Source organism: Chroicocephalus ridibundus, chromosome 1, assembly GCF_963924245.1.
Source record: "Chroicocephalus ridibundus chromosome 1, bChrRid1.1, whole genome shotgun sequence".
NCBI classification, from domain to species: Eukaryota; Metazoa; Chordata; class Aves; order Charadriiformes; family Laridae; genus Chroicocephalus; species Chroicocephalus ridibundus.
Genome location: NC_086284.1, coordinates 102128174 through 102149155, shown reverse-complemented (window position 1 = coordinate 102149155; position 20982 = coordinate 102128174). Strand labels below are relative to the sequence as shown.

Genomic DNA, 20982 nt, shown 5'->3' with positions numbered 1-20982 from the left:
ACAGGAATAGCAAGGATGAATAATTGTATTTTTTATACAGTATTAGTGAAATGGACATTGGATTTTTCTGTATAATTGTTGTCCACTTCAAAAAAAAAAAAAGGAAAAAATTGGAGAAAGTACAGAAGAGAGCCACAGAAATGATTGAAGGACTGGAAAGACTTATAATGAGAGATAAAAGAACACCATCTGTTTGGTTTATCAAAAACAAGATTGGGAGGTGACTTGATTACTGTGTGTGCGTACTTCCAAGCGAAGAAAATACTGGGAACTAAAGGACTGTTTTAGAAGAAAAAATGTATCAAGGACCGATGTCTGTGAACTGAAACCACAAAAGCTCAAATTAGAATAATACATACATTTATAACTAGGAGTTTGATTAACCACAGGAACAAAATACTGAGGGAAGCAGTGGTTTCTTCCTCTTTTGATGTCTTCAGATCAAGGCTGTATGCCTTTATAGAAGATATGCTTTAGGCAAACAGAAGTTACTGAGCTCAGCACAGGAGTAACTGAGTGAAGTTTAATGAGCTGCAATGTACAGGTTAGACCTATGATCTAATGCTCCTTTCTGGCATTTAAAGTCTGTAAGATATGACTCAATGAAAGCCATAAGCCCCATGATCTGTGGGGGCTTTGGAGAATTTCAGCTTTAACTTACAAAGTCTTTAAGATGCCTTTTTACTTAAGATGCCTTTACAGCATTGAAAATGTGAAGTAATATGTACTGATCCCTTGCTATGAAAGAAGCCAACAGCTGTACTCTCTTTCTGAGGGTGGCTGGGGTTGTGAAAAATAATCGTCTCTCTCACATACACGTTGAAGGTAGGGTATGCCTCAGTGAACAACCTCACATGAGTCTGTGGGCCAACTTTGCTCCAGTTGTAATAAAATGAATCCATTATACTGAACTGGGATGGGTTAGCAGAAAAAGGAAAACAAACAAACAAAAGAATAATTTGATATCTTTTTCAAATGACGTGTACTGGCTGTGCTCAGATCTCAGATGACTTCACTGGCCCTTCATGCCTTTCCAAATATTACTTAATGTATTTCTGGTCTGCAGCATTTTTCTATGTTCTGGCTTAGTTTTGTACCTGTGAAGGCACCTCAGTTTTGCACACTCTACACCATCCGTATCTGTGGCGTAGGCTGATATCGAGATTCCTGTGCCTCTATCCTAAAATATGCAACACTTAACTAACAGGAACCTGGGAACTGTTTCATGGTATAGGGCTGAGAAAATGATTTCTTAGCATGTAAAGAAGTGGGTTTGATGCATGCTGTCTTTTCTTGAGCACTTACAACTCTGAAAGATTTTCTTTTCTGTTTCTTCAAGTAGTGGAACTAACAAACTGAGTCCACTGGATGAGATTCTCCTGCTGGGGCAGAAGGTAGTCATCCTGCAGGGTGGTTGGGTGGAAATGATGAGGTAACAGTAGTTTCTGAATTTTGGAAGGCTGCACGGTTACGTTTATGACTGACTGTAGAGACTCAGTGCATGATGCGTATCATCAGGAGGCCTGCACTAAGGTTGTGGCTGTAGCATCATGAAAAATTCTGCCTAGCCAACAATAGCTTCATAACCTCATGGAGGCATATGAGGAGTTTACCCCTTTCCTTACCTCACATACTGCAAAAAACTAAATGTCTGTCAGGCTAGTAAGTCTAAGCTGCTACAGCTCAGCAGCAAATTATTTGGTACCAGCATTGTGGGGGATACAATGCTGACAGTGGTTTGTGAAATGAGTGTTACAGGGTGCCCTGTCCAGAGGTGATAAGCATTTTGAATGTGTCTGAAACAGTGGCAGGTTTTCAGGGACTGAATGTTGAGGATTGCAACAGGATTGTTGACTCCACCCAGCTCCCTGTAGCATGCCCTTTAGAGGAAACAACATACTGACCCAAGCTGGGATGCACATGCCACGATAAGTGCTCGCCAAGCCACTTTCCATTACGTACCTGAAGTCATGGCTAACTGGGGAGGTCCCAATGGACTGGAGGGTAGCAAATGTAGCTCCCATCTACAAAAAAGGCAGAAAGGAGGATCCGGGAAACTATTGGTCTGTCAGTCTGACCTCGGTAGCAGGGAAGGTCATGGAGCAGATCATCTTGAGTGCCATTACAAGTCATATAACGGACAAGCAGGGGATCAGGCCTAGTCAGCATGGGTTTATGAAAGGCAGGTCCTGCCTGACGAACCTGATCTCCTTCTATGACAAGGTGACCCGATTATTGGATAAGGGAAAGGCTGTGGATGTTGTCTACCTAGACTTTCGAAAAGCATTTGACACCGTCCCCCATAGAATTCTCATGGAAAAACTGGCGGCTCATGGCCTGGATGAGCATGCGATCTGCTGGATCAAGCACTGGCTGGATGGGCGGTCCCAAAGAGTGGTGGTCAGTGGAGTTAAATCCAGCTGGCTGCGGGCCACAAGTGGTGTCCCTCAGGGCTCAGTGTTGGGACCATTTCTGTTTAACGTCTTTATTGATGACCTTGATAAGGACATAGAGTGTATCATCAGCAAGTTTGTAGATGACACAAAGCTAAGCAGGAGTGTTGATCTCCATGAGGACAGGGAGGCTCTACAGAGAGACTTGGATTACATTGGACCGATAGGCCAATGCTAATGGAATGTGCTTCAACAAGGCCAAGTGCCGGGTCCTGCACTTGGGCCACAACAACCCCATGCAGCGTTACAGGCTTGGGGAAGTGTGGCTGGAGAGCTGCCTGGCAGAAAAGGACCTGGGGGTTCTAATTGACAAGCGGCTGAACATGAGCCAGCAGTGTGCCCAGGTGGCCAAGAAAGCCAATGGCATCCTGGCTTGTATCAGAAATAGTGTGACCAGCAGAAGGAGGGAGGTGATTGTCCCCCTGTACTCAGCACTGGTGAGGCCACACCTTGAGTATTCTGTCCAGTTCTGGGCACCTCAATATGAGAGAGATATCGAGGTGCTGGAGCGAGTGCAGAGGAGGGCAACGAAGCTGGTGAAGGGCCTGGAGAATAAATCTTATGAGGAGCGATTGAAGGAGCTGGGACTGTTTAGTTTGAGGAAGAGGAGGCTGAGGGGAGACCTCATCACTCTCTACAACTACTTGAAAGGACATTGTAGAGAGGTTGGTGCTGGTCTCTTCTCACAGGTAATTAGCGATAGAACAAGAGGGAATGGGTTCAAGCTGCAGCAGGGTAGGTTTAGGCTGGACATTAGGAAAAAATTCTTCACGGAAAGCGTGGTCAGACGCTGGAATAGGCTGCCCAGGGAGGTGGTGGAGTCACCATCCCTGGATGTGTTTAAGACTCGTTTAGGTGTGGTGTTAAGGGATATGGTGTAAGGGAGAACTTTGTAGAGTGGGGTTGATGATTGGACTCGATGATCCCAAGGGTCTTTTCCAACCTAAATTATTCTATGATTCTATCATTCTAAGTCTGGACCTTAAGGCCTCAAATGATGTTGTTGTCAAAAGTGTGTCTGTACCAACCGTTTTTGCAGAAAGCTTACTTTAACAGTTAGCAGCATAGAGTGGTAGGCTTGTAGCAGGATAGTAACGCTTACTAAACCATCTGGAGGTTTTGGGGAAATGCTTTTCCTCCTGAACCATATCTATAAGAATAAACAAGGACATTTTTGCATGAAGTATCAGGGGAGTGCAAGCTGGGTATGACTACTCAGTGCATCTGTCATCACTGCAGCTGAATACAAGCAAGCAAGCAACTGAAATAGATATTTGCTCTGCAGGTTGACTGAGACAAGCAATTAAGCAAAGCTGGGAGGGATTCAGCATTGTATGCTGCTCTTATGTGTGTATTTGGAGTCAGATGGTTTGACGTTGTGAGTCTTTTATTGTTTTGATATGCTTTTTCGGAGATTTTAATGCTTTAAAATGTCTGTCTATAGCTTCCCAACTTTTGCTGACTTGTACATCAAGGCATGGCGTACTAAAAGCAGTTTATTAATATTCCCAGAACAGACAAAGGGAAATAGGAATACTATAGTTATTGTAAATGTTCCAGTTGTCTGTTAACAACTGGATAATTCTTACATGATTAGTTATAAGCCTAAAGTAAGTTACACAAGGAATGTGGAATACACTATGTCAGGCTTTCTCCACTCTGGTTGAGAGTGGAGAAAGGGCACCTTTTCAGTCAGCGAAGAAGTAAATGCCAGTGCATTCCTCTCAAGGAAGAACATCGTCCCTACACACATCTTATTTGATATTAAAAGAAGGCAATAGAAAATTGTACAGCTGGAAAGATCTTTTTTACACTAAGTTTTAAAGACATTTTTCTAGTAGTATGCATGCAAAAGACCAATATTGTTAGGAATTTTTATTTTAATTAATTTAAAAATATTTTACAGGAGGACTGTTATTGAAAGGTAACAGTTTAACATGATGATCCTGTTACCACAGTTTGTTAGTGTTTAAACTTGAGAAACCTAGAAAATATTATTATTTCGGATGAACAAAAGTGGAAAAGAGGCCAGACAGCTGGCACCCCATTAAAAAAATCTTTTTTTTGTTGGTAATTAGCAGTAAAGTATACCAAAAAGAGTAGAGTGTCTCAGACTACAAAAGCTATTCTTTTCCTTTCTTCCTAGTGCCTGTTGAGTTTCTTCTCTAAGAAAAGTTTGGAAGCATCACTTACAGGAGCAAAGGAAAATTAGGGCAAATGCTAGCAAACAGCTGAGTTTGTGTGACCAGAATGATAATAGAGACAATTTACCCTCTGCAGCACTGACAGGATTCTGAATACAGTCAGGACACAGAAAAAACTGTCCAAATGGGGAGGAAATTTGGTCAGTTTGTGCAAGTTTGGAACTTTAGGACAATGGCTGACAACAGAACCGATTGCTTTCCTACCACAGCAGGAGCACTACCAGAGCAAACCAAGTCAGCCCACAAATTTTAGTTTTCATCTTAGTATGTGTGTAGGAACTTGCTCTCTCTATATGTGTAATTTGCAATTTTGCCACGTAAGGCCTTTATATTTTGTCATTCAACTAGTACCATTCATTTGCTAAAAAGAAGGTGTAGTATTCTCAAAGGTATACACTTAAGCCTGTAGCCTGCATGTGTATATATGATGCTGCAGTGTAACAGGGAGGAAGGAAAGTATGTCTAACTGTTTTATTTCTTCTCTCTTACTTGGATCAGTTTTGACCACGCATGCCAGGGAAGGACAGGGAAATGTTGTTTTCATACATCCCTTTGCATGCAGTATTTCACGTTGCAGAATAATTTTAGTCGCAACCTTGCTTTTGCACTGTTCTTTCTGACATAGCAATAATAAAGATGGTCATTATGCACCATGCTTACAGGTCTGACTCCTTATTTTCCACTAGCTCATCTCCAGGTCTGCTTCTGAACTTGTCATGAGGACAGTCCACCAAAGGCATTTGCAAGTCCCTTCTCACACTGGCCCTGTTGGTTAATCCTGGATTCCGAGCTTCAAGGGCTACCCTAAAACTGTGTGTGCTATTATGCAAGCATCTCTTTTGCATGGTCCTACTGTGCTTTTACCTCTTTTTTGTTCTAGAAGACGAGCCATCAACAGTCAGAATTAAAGGATAGAAGTTGTGGCATTTGTCTTTCCTGTGTCTCACAAAAACTATAGCCTTGTTATGCTCACAAAAGAGACCAGCCAAGATACTTGCATGCTCTTTTAGTCAGCAAAGTGCTTGTGTGGGACCCAGATGCTTTGCAGATTACACAAGAATAAGAGCAGAACATGTGCAACTTTATAGCATAGAGGAGGCAAGATGAAAATAACCAACTGAAAGGGCAAAAACATGCAGTGTTTGGGGGATGGGCAGTAAAGTGTTATCCAGACGTGAACTTGTGGTATCTGTGTTTCCACCCTGTAAAACAGTTCAGCAGGGACATGGAGCGCAGCTTACCACACATGCATGCCTTGTCTCCAGAGGAATGCGCTAGCTTGAGGCAGGTACGTGTCTCCACACAAGTTGGACAGTAGGGAAGGTAGAAACAGGTGACCATGTGCACAGTGCTTTGGTCTAAATGTACCCTTTGAGAGTAGTTCTCATCTTCTACACTATAGCTAAAATTTGACATTGCACCCAAGCTGCCATGTAAAGCGAACATGAATCATTTGTTATGTCAAGAGCTCCCAGTTTTCATGCTGCTTTGTATCTTTCATCGTGGCAGATGAGACGTACATTCTTAAAACAACGCATGGTGCAGCAGTGTGCAGTTTGCATGCTGGTATATATTAATCTATAAAGTGGTTCTGCAACAAAATGATGCCATATTTTGCTAATGTGAAAGCTTGGGAGCTTTGTGAAAGAGATATAAAAGAGTAGCTTTTACTTTAGAGAAAATAAAGGCATGAGAGGTGAAGCTGTGAAAAAAACTATAATGATCTTTTTTCTCAATTCACTGTGCAAGCAGCATACAAACCACAGAATTTTGTGACTGTTTTCTTTCAAAAGAGGTGAAAGATGGAGTGGAAAGCAAAGACGGATTTCATAGTTGCACCCCCAGGGATGGACAACTCTGGCCTCCATAAAGCTAACCATAATTTCACAGAAATGCTTGGAGAATCCTGTTTGGCAGTCATGTGCAATATGAGTGAACAAACGCACAAATTCTTTATCTGAAATAGCAAGATTCATTTGCTTTACCGTGACATTTATTCCGGTTATGAGAGTGAAAAAATAGAAATCTGTAAAATATAAACAGGCTATTTTATTCTTGATTAGTGCTTGCAGTCAAACTGTATTGCATGATATGCTAAGCTAAGGAAAGAAAAGGGATTAACAGAGAAGGCATAATTGGTAGAAATGATACTCAGTGCTGTGAGAAAGAAATACATCTCCTGCTTGTTCATAGACAGCAATGTTTTCCTATGTTCTTATTCACAGATTGCTGTGTTTCAGCTCTGTGAGGATGTTAACACACAGATAAGTTTGGGCTGGGATCTGAATGAAGCCATTTACTCTCTGCCTCATTTACAGCTTTTATTGAATCTACCCAGCAGTGCTCAAGGGAGGGAGCCTCTGTAAGATGACCAGGCGATACAGTGATATATTTATAGAATAGAAAAAGAACTCTGAATCTGATAAGAGAAACATGGAGTTTGGCTAAAAAATATACAGTGATACATTTGAAATGGACATCTTTGACATAGATATGGACTCTGACTTGCAGTGCCTCCCCCTATAAAGCTCATTATAGATGATACCTGAATTTTATTAAAATATCTATTAGTAGACATATTGAAAAAGTCAGGATCTCTGTAACTGCAGTTACACCCTTCCAAAGAAGAGCAGCAGAAAGGATAGAGAAATCTGCTTGAAGTATATAATCCTGTTGATCAAAACTAGTATTTTATGTGCATCAGTTTTCATTTCCAGCTATTACCAATCACCCAGGGGAAGAATGGAAAACTGGAATTCCAGGATAAAAACTGAGACTCTCACAGGTCATTCTTAAAAAGATTTCAATAAAGTTTGTGGAGCAGTGGGGAGAGGACAATCACTTTCAAACATTAAACATTGATACAGGGCAAACAAAATCAGAAATTTGCTATCATAAGTGAATCCGAGTTACAACAAATATTGGAAGTTGTTGGAATAGAAAAATAAAGCAGTGATTGTGTCCCACATAACTGGATAAAGAAAAGCACTATGCCAAAAATGGAAGGGTAAACATTTAGAAAGAACCCTGAAGCTCTGCTTTTCATCTCTAATTCCTGTAGTAGATAAATACAACATCAATAAGTTCTGGGAAATGTTAAAAGCTGTACTAAGATGGTTGGTCTGCTTTTCAGGAAGCTATCATCAGAGCCTTTCAAGATACTTAGCAATTTAGAAGTGGGGGTGGAGGTTTCTTTTTAGCTATAGCAGGTATTGAGACATTTCTTTGACTCATCTTCTGAAAAAAGCTTGAACAGAAGAATGTTCGAATTTTCAAAACTATTCAACTCGTGAAGAGAAGGATCAATTTCCCAAATATTTTAAAATTATTTGGGAGAGGGAAGCAAGTCACACTGAGGTAAAGAGGGAAAATAGAGGCTGACATGGAAAGAAAAGATGGGAAAAGCAGACCCACGCTGCAATACCTACACCCATAAAGGAACACTGCATTAAAACCTTCCATAGCAATACACAGCTGTTTGTCAGAATTAGAGATGGCTATGGCAAATGCAGGTGCAATTAACCAAACAAATTTTGTCATGTGGTGGACTTGCTGCGATAGTAGGTATTTGAAAGAAATGGCGCTGAATAAGAGATACAACAGTGAAATTTAGCATGAGTTGCAGCAAAATTTGCCATCTCCCTGTGGTGACTGCTCACTTTTTTGAAACCTCAAGTGTCTGGGAGAGGAGTGGCTGGAGAGAAGCCCTGCAGAAAGGGATCTGGGGCTGCTGCCTGACACTAAGCTGAGTATGGCCCTGGCAGCCAAGAGGGTAAACCACATTCTGGGGTGCGTCAAACACAGTGTAACAAACCAGTCAAAAGAGGTGTTTATCCCACTGCATTTTGCATTGATACAGCCTCACCTTGCGTACTGTGTGCAGTTCTGGGCTCCACCATTTAAGAAGGATGTGAAGAACCTTAAATGCATCCAGAGGAAGGCAACAAAGCTGGTAAAAGGGCTGGAAGGAATGTCTTGTGAGTGGCTAAGGACTTCGGGCTTGTCTAGTTTGGACAAAAGGAGGTTGAGGGGCAACCTCGTTGATCTCTACAGCTTCATGAGGTGGGGAAATGGAGAGGGAGGTACTGATCTCTTCTCCTCTGTATCCAGTAACAGGGCACATGGGAATGGTTCAGAGCTGCATGAGAGGAAGTTCAGACTTGACATCAGGAAACTTTTCTTTAGCAATAGAGTGGTCAAACACTGAAACAGGCTTCTAAGAGAGGTGGTCGATGCCCCAAGCCTGTCAGCGTTTAAGAGGCATTTGGACAATGCCCTTAATATAACATGCTTTAACTTTTGGACAGCCTGAAAGTGGTCAGGCAGTTGGACTAGGTGATCCTTGTAGGTTCCTTCCAACTGAACCATTCTATTCTATTCTATTCTATTCTATTCTATTCTATTCTATTCTATTCTATTCTATTCTATTCTATTCTATTCTATTCTATTCTATTCTATTCTATTCTGCTTGTCAGTTTTCCAGTTTTTCAGCTTGCTTCTGGAAGTTGTAGTCAACATAATATATAATATCTCCTGAAGTGACAAATATGAATTTACATATGAGATTGTTTTACTCCCATCTAAAATATCCCCAATACCACACTGTGTGACGATAAAGTTGTTTCATTTCCAGGTGTTGCGAATGCACAGTTGGAAAGTACAGTCTACCGTGGCAGACATTGCTATGCTTAATGAAGTCTCCTTTGTTTCTTGCAGCTCTAAAGATGCTGTTTTGTAAATACATCAAGTTACATCCATAAAAACACACAGAGTACATACACGGAGATTAAGTGCTGTAATAGTGTTGTTTTAATCATTATCACTACTAATAATATGAAGTACACCCTCAGGCAGAAAAATGGCGTTTCTTTTGTTAGAGCTGAAGGCATCTTTGCATTGGATCTGGTTTTATTTCTTATTCTCCCTTTTCATCAAAGGAAAAAAAAACCACAAACCAGAACCAAAGCTAAGCAATATGTAGTTATCAATATCCATACAGTTTGAATGGATTATTTTTTCTTCTGTGATATGGATGGAAGACAAAAACCTGTTGGTTTCATCTTTTCTCTATGACAAACAGACATAGTTTATATATAGATTTTTAATATTTCCTTAACACTTAAAGGAAAGGTGTTAATATCACTTACAGTGATGCATTTATATAGTTAAAATTTCAGAATAATTCACTAGAGTGGTTAAGCTTCGGTTATTAGATGACATGAATATTCTCTAATATTTAAGAAGACTATTTTCTTTCAGTGTTGCTTATATTCTGGTCCAGTCATAATATCTTACTGTTCATTATTCTCTCTCTTAAGTTTCACATGTACGTGCTTAACCCACAGTTCTCTCAACCTTTAACTACTTAAGAACTAGTAGCTCTTGACTGGTTTCCTCTCTGTTTCAAACCTCTTTTACCTTCTTGATAGCCTAAGATTCTCTCTGTTATTTATATGTGCTGTGCTTACATGTTTGCTTGAATGAACAGTAGTGATATCAATAGTTACTTTACTAAGTCTACATGCTTTATGCTGTTATATTTTTGCAGTTTTTCAAAACTTAATTCTGATTGATAAAATCACTTAACTCTTAATAATGGGTTACATTCACCTCTTACTTAAGCCTGAAATGCTTATTTTACGTATAGTGTTTTTCTGTCTTCCCTAATTTGAGACTTTTACTACATCCCTGGACATCTCCAGTCATTCTGCTTTTACAGCAGGTGCTGACTATTTATGCTACAGGCTTTTTTCCTGCTTTATAACTGAGCTTTCATGCCTACTATTGCCTCACAATTTTGTGATTAACCTCTGCAGCAGGACAGCATGCATTAGTAATCACTCTTCTCACAGCTCATCTGATTTCTCCTATTTGAATATTCAGTGTCTCCCTCTTTGCTTGCTAAACCTTTAAGTACCTCATTTTCTTCCTACATTCTCTTCATCGGTGTAGATCATCTTAATTGCATCAGGTACAGCCTGGATGTGATATTTTAAGTTTTGCATTATATTGACGGATGTGTTAATATCCAGCAGGACACCAGGGCTCTTTGTTTCCCAATCAGCTTTACAATTACAATTTTACTTTAGTTCTTTTTTGCTTTGCTTTTCCCTTCTGCCACTTTCAAGGGTATTGGGGATTCACACTGGCAAAAGTATCAGTTAATATGAATACTAATTCACACTGTTCACGGTCTTGCACATCCAGATTCTTTATGCGAGGGTTTTGGTCTTACTGTGCCTTTATATTTTGCAATCTCTTGATTAGGTCTGGAGGTGGTTTTATTCCCAGTAGGTGTGCACAAACGCACATATATACACAGAGCCCACCAATAACCGATCAACATGGACAGCAGAATAGTGCTTTAAAGGCACTACATACACACTAATAGCATTCACATAAGCATGAACAACATGAATGGTCTGGTCCTGTTCTTTCTTGCCAGCAAGTCAGTCTCAAAGCTTGCTAGTAGATTTTAAACTCTCACACACACACTCACAAAGATCTCTCTCTGGTGGCTTTTGTATACTTCAGCTCCAGTCCTCCAAACAAGATGCCAGACGCCATGTAGCACCTGCACATTATTCACTGGGCACCTTGACACAACCATTAGCCTCAACCAGCCATGTAATAGTCCCAGCTGGCTGGTTAAAAATGCTGTGGCACTCTGCATCCTCCTGTGCTATGGGACAAGCTGCATTACTAAATATCTGCGTTAACAGTTTTTATGGCTCCAGACCATGGTCAGGCTTTCCTTTTCTCCTTTAGACACATTCTACTTTCCCCTCCTCCAAAATGTCAACTCTCACGGTGACACTAGGCTCCCACATAAACACAAACAATCACTCTTAATACGCACAGGAGGAGGAATGCTTATCATCATGTATACGCTAGTTTGGCCTCTTCAGGTAAAAAGGCAGATTCTGTTTGGCCACATGAGCCATCTCTCCTTTTGCTTACTTAAGGCATCTTAATATCAGCTAGCCTAAGCCTCAAAAATTGGAAACTCCCGAATGAGTCCTCAGTTACCTCATGGGTAACTCTTCCCTCTTCAGATTCACCATGAGATGAAACTGAATTAAAAGACTAGCCTTTGTTGCTTCAGCAACAAATATAATTATTGCACTTGATTACACACAATGACAAAACTGGTGATTGTTACTGTTCATTCTCACAAATCACATACAGCTACTATTGAATTACAACGCTATCACCCTTCCCTCCCCATCCCACTTAGTGCTAGGGTGTAACTCTACCCCTCTTTGCCCTGTTCTCCTACACCACTCAGCATCCTTGCCCTTGAATTGTTTTAATCACCCTCCTGATTTCCTGGAGAGAGCTTATAGCTAGTTACGAGGCCTGGCGTTCCAGGGGGACATCTTGCTTACAATCTACCATCATGAAAACAGGGAGACAAGATCTCCTCTTAAATAATGAAACAACTATTTTAAATAACAAAGGAAAAATGTTATCTTACAGTCTGAGTACTACTATAGTTTTATAGACACCTAAAGACCACACTGTATGTCTTAACCTATTCCTGGTGGAATAGTGAAGTTAGAACTAGCTGATTGTTTCTGTAGCAGTGTGATAGTCTTCAGTTGCATTTCAAAATGAAGGAAGCAGCAAATAGAAGGCTTAAAAATAAGGTGTCTGGAAGGAGCTTGTTACTGAAAGAGACTCTTTTAGGTCTTGTGGCAGGACACTTGAAAAGCTTAAGGCATTGCTTCCACTTCCACTAATCATCTCTTTTTATAGAAGAATATAAGTCATTAAAATTGCTAGCAGCTCAGTTCCTGTCTGAAGATGGTCTTTGTACCCTTGTTACTGTATGTTAATTATTTTTCTCCCTTGGTACCCCTTGAAGGGAGAAAGTTACCTTTATTTTGTGTGGATAGGACTGCAGCAGAAAGAGAGCAAACGCTAGTGGTAGGTAACACAGAAAATCTGTATTGAAGCCATGAATTGCACCGATGTTCCTTACTCTCAGATCCATTCTTTACTCATGAGATCATGCTTCAGCAATAGTAATCTATACTGTATGGCTTCCTCCCACCAAATTGTATACATTTGTATTAAAGCTCTATAGTAGATGTGCCAGTTCATTTAAGTGCCTGTTTTTCCCCATACGGATCTCATTTGCATTGGGAAGATAAATGGAAAATTCAAATACTCAGGAAGGCTGATACTAGTTGAGATGCACTACATATTGCATTTCTTTTCCCTCCTCACTAAATCCTTTTTCTGTGGTTGTATCTTTAGACTTTTAAACTCAGAACTTAATGTAGAGAGTTTATTGGTTTCCAGGTAGTGGTCTGAGGCTCAAACCACTGCAGGTGTGTGGCTAAGAGGTGTTAATTGGGTGATGGATACACAAAAATCGGGAACACAACTCAACAGTTAAATCAAACTAAAGCAAGACTCCAACTGAATACAGTGGACTTTGGATCGAACCCTGTGGGGAATTAGAAGGTAATACACATTGCAACAAATCTGACACCTGCCCCCGGCTTCCCTGACTTTCCTATTCACAAACGTACCAAATGAGTTTTCTTTTCCTGATATAGTTGTGTTCTGCAAAACTGTAACTTTCAGTAAAAAAAAGTCAGAACTATTAATGATATCTGAATTGTTTTTGAGAATAATTAATATAAGAGAGAATAGTAACTTATTCTTAGCAGAAAATATGTATGTACCTGAGCAATATTTAACTTTAAAACATTTCTGGAGGTTATGCGTGGTGATATTTGTTTAAAAAACATCTACCTAGATGGTTTTGGAAGTCAGTGAAACAGGTAATAATATTGCATATGGAGGCCAGAAGTTCAGCAGTCTGGGCATGAGTAGCTACATACACTCAAATTATTAAAAAAACAATGAATTTTCTTGTTTTCCATTCTGCCATTATTCTGGAGAGTGCCTTCATTTACCTGTGCTCCAAAGAAAGCATTTCCTTCCCTTTACCAATATGGGCTGGTACCTAGCTGTTCAGAAACAAGGTGATTGCCTTGTGAAAGGTGGTAAAACCAGAAATTTGGAGACCTATCATGTTGACTTGTCCAACTTTCATGGGGAATCCTACTATGAAGGTGAAATAAATCCTGAGGGCAGAGATTGAGTGGGAAAGTAGAATGGCTGACTTCTGTTGCTGCCTATGGCTGAGACATAAACACATTTGTTAAATCATGAAAGCCAATGTTATGGACAGTTTTGAAATCTTCAGTAATAAATAAGCAGTGTGGTTTATGCTTTCAGAATATGAAATTGAGAGATCATTTTTCCTGAGAATGAAGTGTGTCCTAGCCAAAAGGAATGCAGGATTGACATGCAGTGGCTACAAGGTAATGTATATAAGCTTCTTCCCTCATCCCCCCCAAGTATTCAACAAGTGTCAAGTTTATTTATTTAGGTTTCTTTACGTATGTGTAGCTGAAAGCAAAGCCTGTGGTGGAAAGAATCAGAACAGATGCAGAAACTGTTGATTGCAGATTCCCTTAGTAATGCAAGTCCAGACGCCCTCACAGTGAGTTGGAGTTTGCTTTGTGGCATATTCCCACATCCTGATTCCTGATCTTCCAGATGGGGAATTGGCTGGAGCACACCCATGAAGATTCAAGCACAATGCACAGCCAGGTCTTATTCCCCTATGGAACTGGAGACAGGTGAGGCAGGAACCCAGACACAGGAACCTGGAAGTCTTCCCACATTCCTTTGCCTCAGTATTACTGTGCTCTGTCTGAGCAGCCACCCAGTTGCACAAGTCACCCCATTGGCCTGACCAGAATTACCTCAACATTAAAGAGACCATAATGTTACCCTGACCAATCATTAATATCAGTTCAGGGTTGAATTGGACTAAACCACCAAGTTTGTTTATAAATCTTATCGGTTGTATTGATTTTCTATTTATTACATGAAATCAGAAGCCATAGCAAATGCTGAGATTCTATAATAACACTTGCCATTCAAGTAGTTCTTATTTTCAGCGTTACAGTGTGCATTTGCTGCTCCTTGAGCTACACAGTATAATTCTATCACTTAAGCATCAGGAGATGAGGTTACTTCACATACAGTTTGGTGAAGATTAATTTTATTTGTTGCTCAAAAAAAAAGCAAAAAAAAGGAAAACATGGAAGAGAAGCAGAGCTCTTTTAAGGAATGTGTTCAAGGTCCAGATATATGTCTATTTACACTGCTATCTACCTGGTTAGCCTGATAATTCTTCATTACGTGGACATCTGTTTGCTCAGCTGCTTTCCAGCAAAAAATGATTCTTTCCCAAAGCTGAATCTGAAATCAGGTAAGAGTAGAGCTTGTAGCGGTGGTATCTCTCTATGTTCTTTATTTTCCCCATTTATGTCTGCTATTGAGGGGGATCAATCACCTTCTCTCTTCTTTTGATCACTATTAAAAGTTTAAACAGTGAAACATTCAAGGATGCATTCATCTAGAGAGATGTTGGCCTAAATTTATTCTCTTTGACTATACTTAGAGTCAGGAATTAATAATTTTGAAAATATCACTTGAATAGCTGAAGCAAAGCAAAAGCTCATGAATCAAATAATATGGGAATTAGTAGGATCTTAAATAAATTTTACTTGCTACTGTACTTTTGCTAAACATACAAATCACACAGTGATTGGTGAGGAGGAAGGAAGGTTAAACAGGAGAAGCCTGTTTATAGATGACTTTAGTAGGTTGTTCAGGAGTACTAAATACAGTGGAAATTAATTCCTTTCCATTGGACACAGTTAAAAGTCAAACACATACAGAAATTAAGCTGAAGGATATATAGTATGCCTGCTATTTGGACTAGAAAATTGTTTGGAGCACAAATAATTTCTAAACACCATCATTACATTAAATAAATCTTACATTCTGGAAGAGCTCCCAGCTTACAATTTCCCCCCCTCTTTACATTGTAAATTTTTGCAATCTAACACCGAAGTTATCACTCCTGTGATTAGGAATTATATATACGGGGGTTGTACAGGATGTGTACAGGGATTCAGAAATCTGGTTTCAAGACCCTGGGCTTGGTCACATGTCAAAAGAACATCATCTGAACTTGACTGGAGAACTTAAAACTAATTTCTAGTGCATTTACATACACAGCAGTTGATATTTATAAACGTGATGCATTAATCTCCACTGGATTTTTAAAGTGTCTGTTTTTTATCAGAATAATAACTCATTAAAATGTAAATGATTATATATACCTCTGTGCGTGTGAGAGTGAGTAATTTTAAAAAGCAACTTCCATATTCTTTGATTAATGAACAGGAATTCTGACTGTATCTACAATAAATTTGTATCAAAAAGAGTTTAAAGTATTAACTAGAAAGCAGTCTAGATAGTCCCAAAGAGCATGTGCTTTAATACTGGATTAATCATGTTGGCAGTAAACACGAAAACTGTGTTTACTGTGTTTTAATCTCCATTTATAAATTAATGCACTTCTGAAGCCTTAACAGACTACACAGTATTTAAGTGTTACAGGGGTGTATTGCTTTATAACCTCATTGAAACTGGGTGGTCAGCTGACTTGCAGCCTCTTCCATTGCCATCAGGTATTGAATGTGTTTTCTTCTCATGCCAGGTGATCCATTGCAGTGGCTATTTGAAGATACGGCAGTATATGCTAGATATGTCTTTGTATGATTCCTGTTACCAAATCGTTGGACTGGTGGCTGTAGGTCAATCTTTACCTCCCAGTGCAATCACTGAGATCAAACTTCACAGTAACATGTTTATGTTCAGAGCAAGTTTGGACTTAAAATTAATATTCCTAGATTCCAGGTAAGCAGCTATTTCATTTCTAGCATAAAGTGTTTTCGAAGTCAAGTGTTATCATAAGCTACAGTGGTTTCCAAACAGATATATCCATGAAAAAATAAAGCACTTCAAAATAGATGTGGAACACAAAGACCACGTGGGTCTTCAAAGCCCTTCAGGTAGCTGGATAGACCATACTTTGTCTTGAATGCCAATATATAAGAGCCTGTACCTGCCACTTCAGAGAGTCAGCTAAAGCCTTCTTGCTGTGAGTAATAGGCAGAAGAGCTGTAATGCATTTTTACCTTAAAGGACATAAATTTTATTATACAAAGGGATAAGGATGTATCGTCATCCATAATTAAAAAAACCCCACAACTGAAACACGGAGGTCAAATGATGTGCTGGGTCATCCAGAAAGCTTTTGACAGAGTAGTAAGAAAACATAGTCTTCTGCACTTTAGTGTAACGCTTTAACAGTGAAACCAACCCTACTAATGGCATTGTTAGAATGGAAATTATTCCATTGGCTACTACATGAAACGCAGCCTTCTTAAACAAAACTTGGGAAAATTGCTATTACCGGGGAAAGAGAACCCTGCCTTCACTCTCAGCCGATATAGCTCACATACCAGCTGAGAAGAGCACAAAAGCAGAACTGAAGGAGCTGGGAAATGATTCATTCCTCTCTTTTTGAAACATGGTATCTTTTAGTGTACAGTGATACTTTGTACAGTGCAGTTCAAGATACCTTGAGGGGAAACCCACAATTCCCAGACGATATGACAGATTTGACTATTGACAAGGTGATCATTCTTCAAAAATCCCTGCATGTGGAGCACTGTCACATACTCTCTCACTTCTCCGGCATGCTGGATTTGCAAGAAGCACGAATTACATTCAAGTTTAACAGTGAAAAAGAGTCTCTGTCCAAGACAGTGGGGAAGTTTTGCATGGCAGGTCAACCATGCAAGAACATGCTCTTTCTCCATGCTAAGTCAGTGAGATAGTGGGTCATCGGCTGCTAAAATACAAAGACCTAGTTGTTTCTGGAACCCTTGCCTCTTTTGGCATGCTTTACTTAATGTAACAGCTACAAAGAAGCACAAGGGACTCAGCAACATGTCTTTGCATGTGGATAAAAGGAAATGATGTGCCTAAGAGGAACCGCCTGGAGCCATAAATGTCTTCAAAGGAGACAGTATAACCAGAGGTGTTGACAGGGGCACAGATAGAACCAGTACTGTTGCATAGCTGTGTTTACCAATGAGCAGATGGGTGTTGTCCACACACAGGACAATCAGGGGTATTAAGCGTTACCAAAGCCCTTTGCTCTCCCAGCTGAGCAAACCAAATTATATTTGCTCAGAGCAGGGACATATTAGGAATAAGACAAAACTGTTTTCAGGCTTGCTTCTGGTACCTATACAAGGAAAAGTGTTGCTAGATCTTTAGAGGTAACAGTCACACCAGACAGGCCAGTATTACAGGGCCATGGGAAGGAGCAGTTAAATAAGCTTTTCTAGATACTTGGTACAATGTAAAATAGGCAAGAGTTCATTTATCAAGGTCACTGGAAAAAGGAGTCAGTTACTTCTCTCCAAAGTGCTGCTTCTGATTTTCGTGGTGCAGCCCATTCATTCATTGATACATGGTTTACAAAGGCTTTAGAGAACTCTAGAGGGTAGAAATGATCATTGGGGCAAGCTCTGTTCCCTTCTGTGTGCCCTGTGACATGCAAAGAACACTCTTCAGAGCCCAGGCTCCCTATATAGGCTTATTGAGGGGTTGGTTTTATGTTAAGGAAGTCAAGCAGCTGCGTTTATGTCCAGATTCAAACTTTTCAGAAGTTTGGGTGTCCTCATAGCTGTTGATATTTTTTATGGCCTTCAAAGTGAGGCTGCATCTCCAGAAAAATTAACAGCTGGTTTAGGTTTGGGGCATTTTGTTTGGTTTTGGATTAGTTGTTTCTGTACTCGCCAATTAAGTGAGTAGGATGAAAGTGCCATCCTTGTTTTAATTGCGCTGAAGTCAGAAGGAGCACTGAAACCTGAACAGGATCTTTCACCAGTGTTTCACCATGCTGATAGACTTAAGTGAGAATTTGGACCCCTAGAATTGTAAGCCAGGAGGGACAGCAAACACTGCAGAGGAGAAACACAAGCATATAGTCACATATCCTCCTGCAGAAAGAGAGCACGTGAGCTCACTCTGCATTGGCAGTCCCTGCTGAGGCAAAGGCGTGCAAGAATTTCCCAGATGAAGGCATAGCTAGGGGAGGTATTCGTACTGCATTTATAAAAAATCAGATGGCAGAGGTGTATTTTTTTTTCCTTTCTAATTTTCTTCAGAAGAATCCCACCCCACAGTGCTCTTTCTCGAGTATGTGAAGAACGCTTGATATAATAATATTCAAGACTGTTAAGTCCTTAGTCTCTGTGGGGTCCCCATGATTGCTTAGCCTTAGGGTAAAAATAAACAAGATGCATAATAGTTGCAAAAGAAAAAAAAAAGTAAAGTAATCAAAGTTTACATTATCTGCAAACCCCAATGACACACGTTGCCTGAGACACCTATATTCACATCTGTAGAAACTACTGTGTTATTCTCTGATACAGTGTATCCTCCTGAGTGTTTAAGTTCAGTCCAGAAGCATACTTTTAAAGTGAATCTCCTGACCGTCCCCACTTGTTGCACTGCAGTTCATGTCATGAAGAGGCCTTAGGCATATGAACCAAATTCCTACTGGATGAATCTAAACTGGAAGACAACCTCCAAGAGCATGTCTAAGGCACTCCAACTATTATAAAGCTTTCAGTCCACAGGCCGAGACTAGAGCTATTCCCAAGTAAAAGTCCTGAAATAAAAATATGCAGATGCACTGCTGCTGCAGAAGTATATCCTCAGCAGTAACAATTTTACTCTACAAATTGCCTGCTAATGGACTGTGTTGCTTGTTAGTGTAGACATGCCTTTGGATGGTACCTCTGTTCTGCCTTTGTAGGTGAAGAAAGCCCAGGAGAGCATAAAACACCCCCAGGAACACTAGGTAAACAAGCCATATTATGGCCGAGTTGCACAATGTACTTTAAGGATTTTTTGTTTTCAAGCAACTTTGCTAAATAAACAAAAGTCCATTTTGAACCATGAAGTTTGACTCTTCAGGTGTGACCCAGTGTAAGTCTGACTACTGTAGTCTGGTTCTTTAACATCTGCAGAGATGCTGCTGATGTTTCAGATTTGTTCTATTATTCTACTTATCATTGTGGTAGTTTTGGTGAAGTTTAGCTTTTCTTAGTTTTTCTTAGCTTGTGATGTTCATAGCTCCTTGTCTTTCCACATTCTCAGCTGGAATAATCTCCTGCTTCCTTCTTCTGTTAGGCATTAGCCTGAATTTATTTATAGACCACAATCACAGCTTCTATGGACTGACACACATGCTACACTTGTATCTTTGCAAAAGCAAATGAAAATATGTCAGCAGTCCATAGAGTAGTTTTATTGTTTTGTGAACGGCTCCTTAACTGGATCTTTGTGCAAAGAATTGTGCATGGCAGTGGCAAAAGCCCAAAGTGGAAATAAGTAAAAGAACTCTTTTTCCTGCCTGCGTGTAAGGCTGGCCAGGGAATAGCTGCACCTTGCTTTGGCTGGATTGAGAGAGTTTATTTTCTTACAAATATGAGGATTCTGTTTCCAAACTAACATTTTGTCCTGCAGTTTTTAGGCACCTGATTTGTTGGCACAATCAAGTGTTAGGTTAATGAAACTGAATGTTCCTAGAGATTTTGCTTATTATAGAATCTTCCTTTTCCAGGGTGACTGAGTTAACTGGATATGAGCCCCAAGATCTGATAGAAAAAACCCTCTACCACCATGTTCATGGCTGTGATGTGTTCCATTTACGATATGCTCATCATCTGTGTAAGTAAAAAGAATGCTAGACTGAAATTTATTAAGTAGAGTGAGAAGTTTTGCAGACAACAGGCGCTATGCTGGAGAGTAGGGAAAGCTTTCCAAATCTTGACTGGAGGTGAATTTTCAAAAGTGCTTGGCTATCACTTAAGGAAGCCATTAGTTCTGCAAATAAGCTAGATACTCAATATGCTGTGCTTCTGAAAAAAAAAAAAAACACCAAAAACCCCAAACATATCTGGCCACTTTTATCTTTCTACTTAAAGGATCTAGGCTCTTTTAAAAATTTGGACTTGATTCTAGGAGGTGAACTCTTGAAGAAAAAAAAAAGCAAAAGAACAAATGAGTGAGTGAGAGGGGGAAATCTGAACTTTACTAGCCTCTGTTGTTAAAAGAAAAATTACACAACAGCTCCCCATTCCTCTGAAATATGTTAGTAATAATCATCCCATGTTTGAAGTGAACGCAAACCAAAAAAACCCTTAGATGAATGTTCATTAATAGCATGTGGATGAGGTTTGGAGAATGGAGTGTCAGGAAAAAAAATTACACATTTAATAATTCCCCATCTGCCAACAGAGACACTAATCATATCTTCAAACATCTGGATTTGGGAAGTAGTTCATTCAGTAGCACAT

At 39.8% G+C, this 20982-nt stretch overlaps 1 protein-coding gene across 2 annotated transcripts in view; it reads left to right on the top strand.

Annotated features, from left to right (window-relative positions):
- SIM2 (SIM bHLH transcription factor 2) overlaps positions 1-20982 on the top strand; it is a 60541-nt gene that overhangs the window by 22504 nt on the left and 17055 nt on the right. For both annotated transcript variants that reach the window (XM_063345727.1, XM_063345736.1), the window contains exons 5-7: positions 13913-13998; positions 16257-16456; positions 20247-20353. In XM_063345727.1, coding sequence (XP_063201797.1) covers positions 13913-13998; positions 16257-16456; positions 20247-20353 — 393 coding nt within the window. The remainder of the gene's footprint in view (positions 1-13912; positions 13999-16256; positions 16457-20246; positions 20354-20982) is intronic.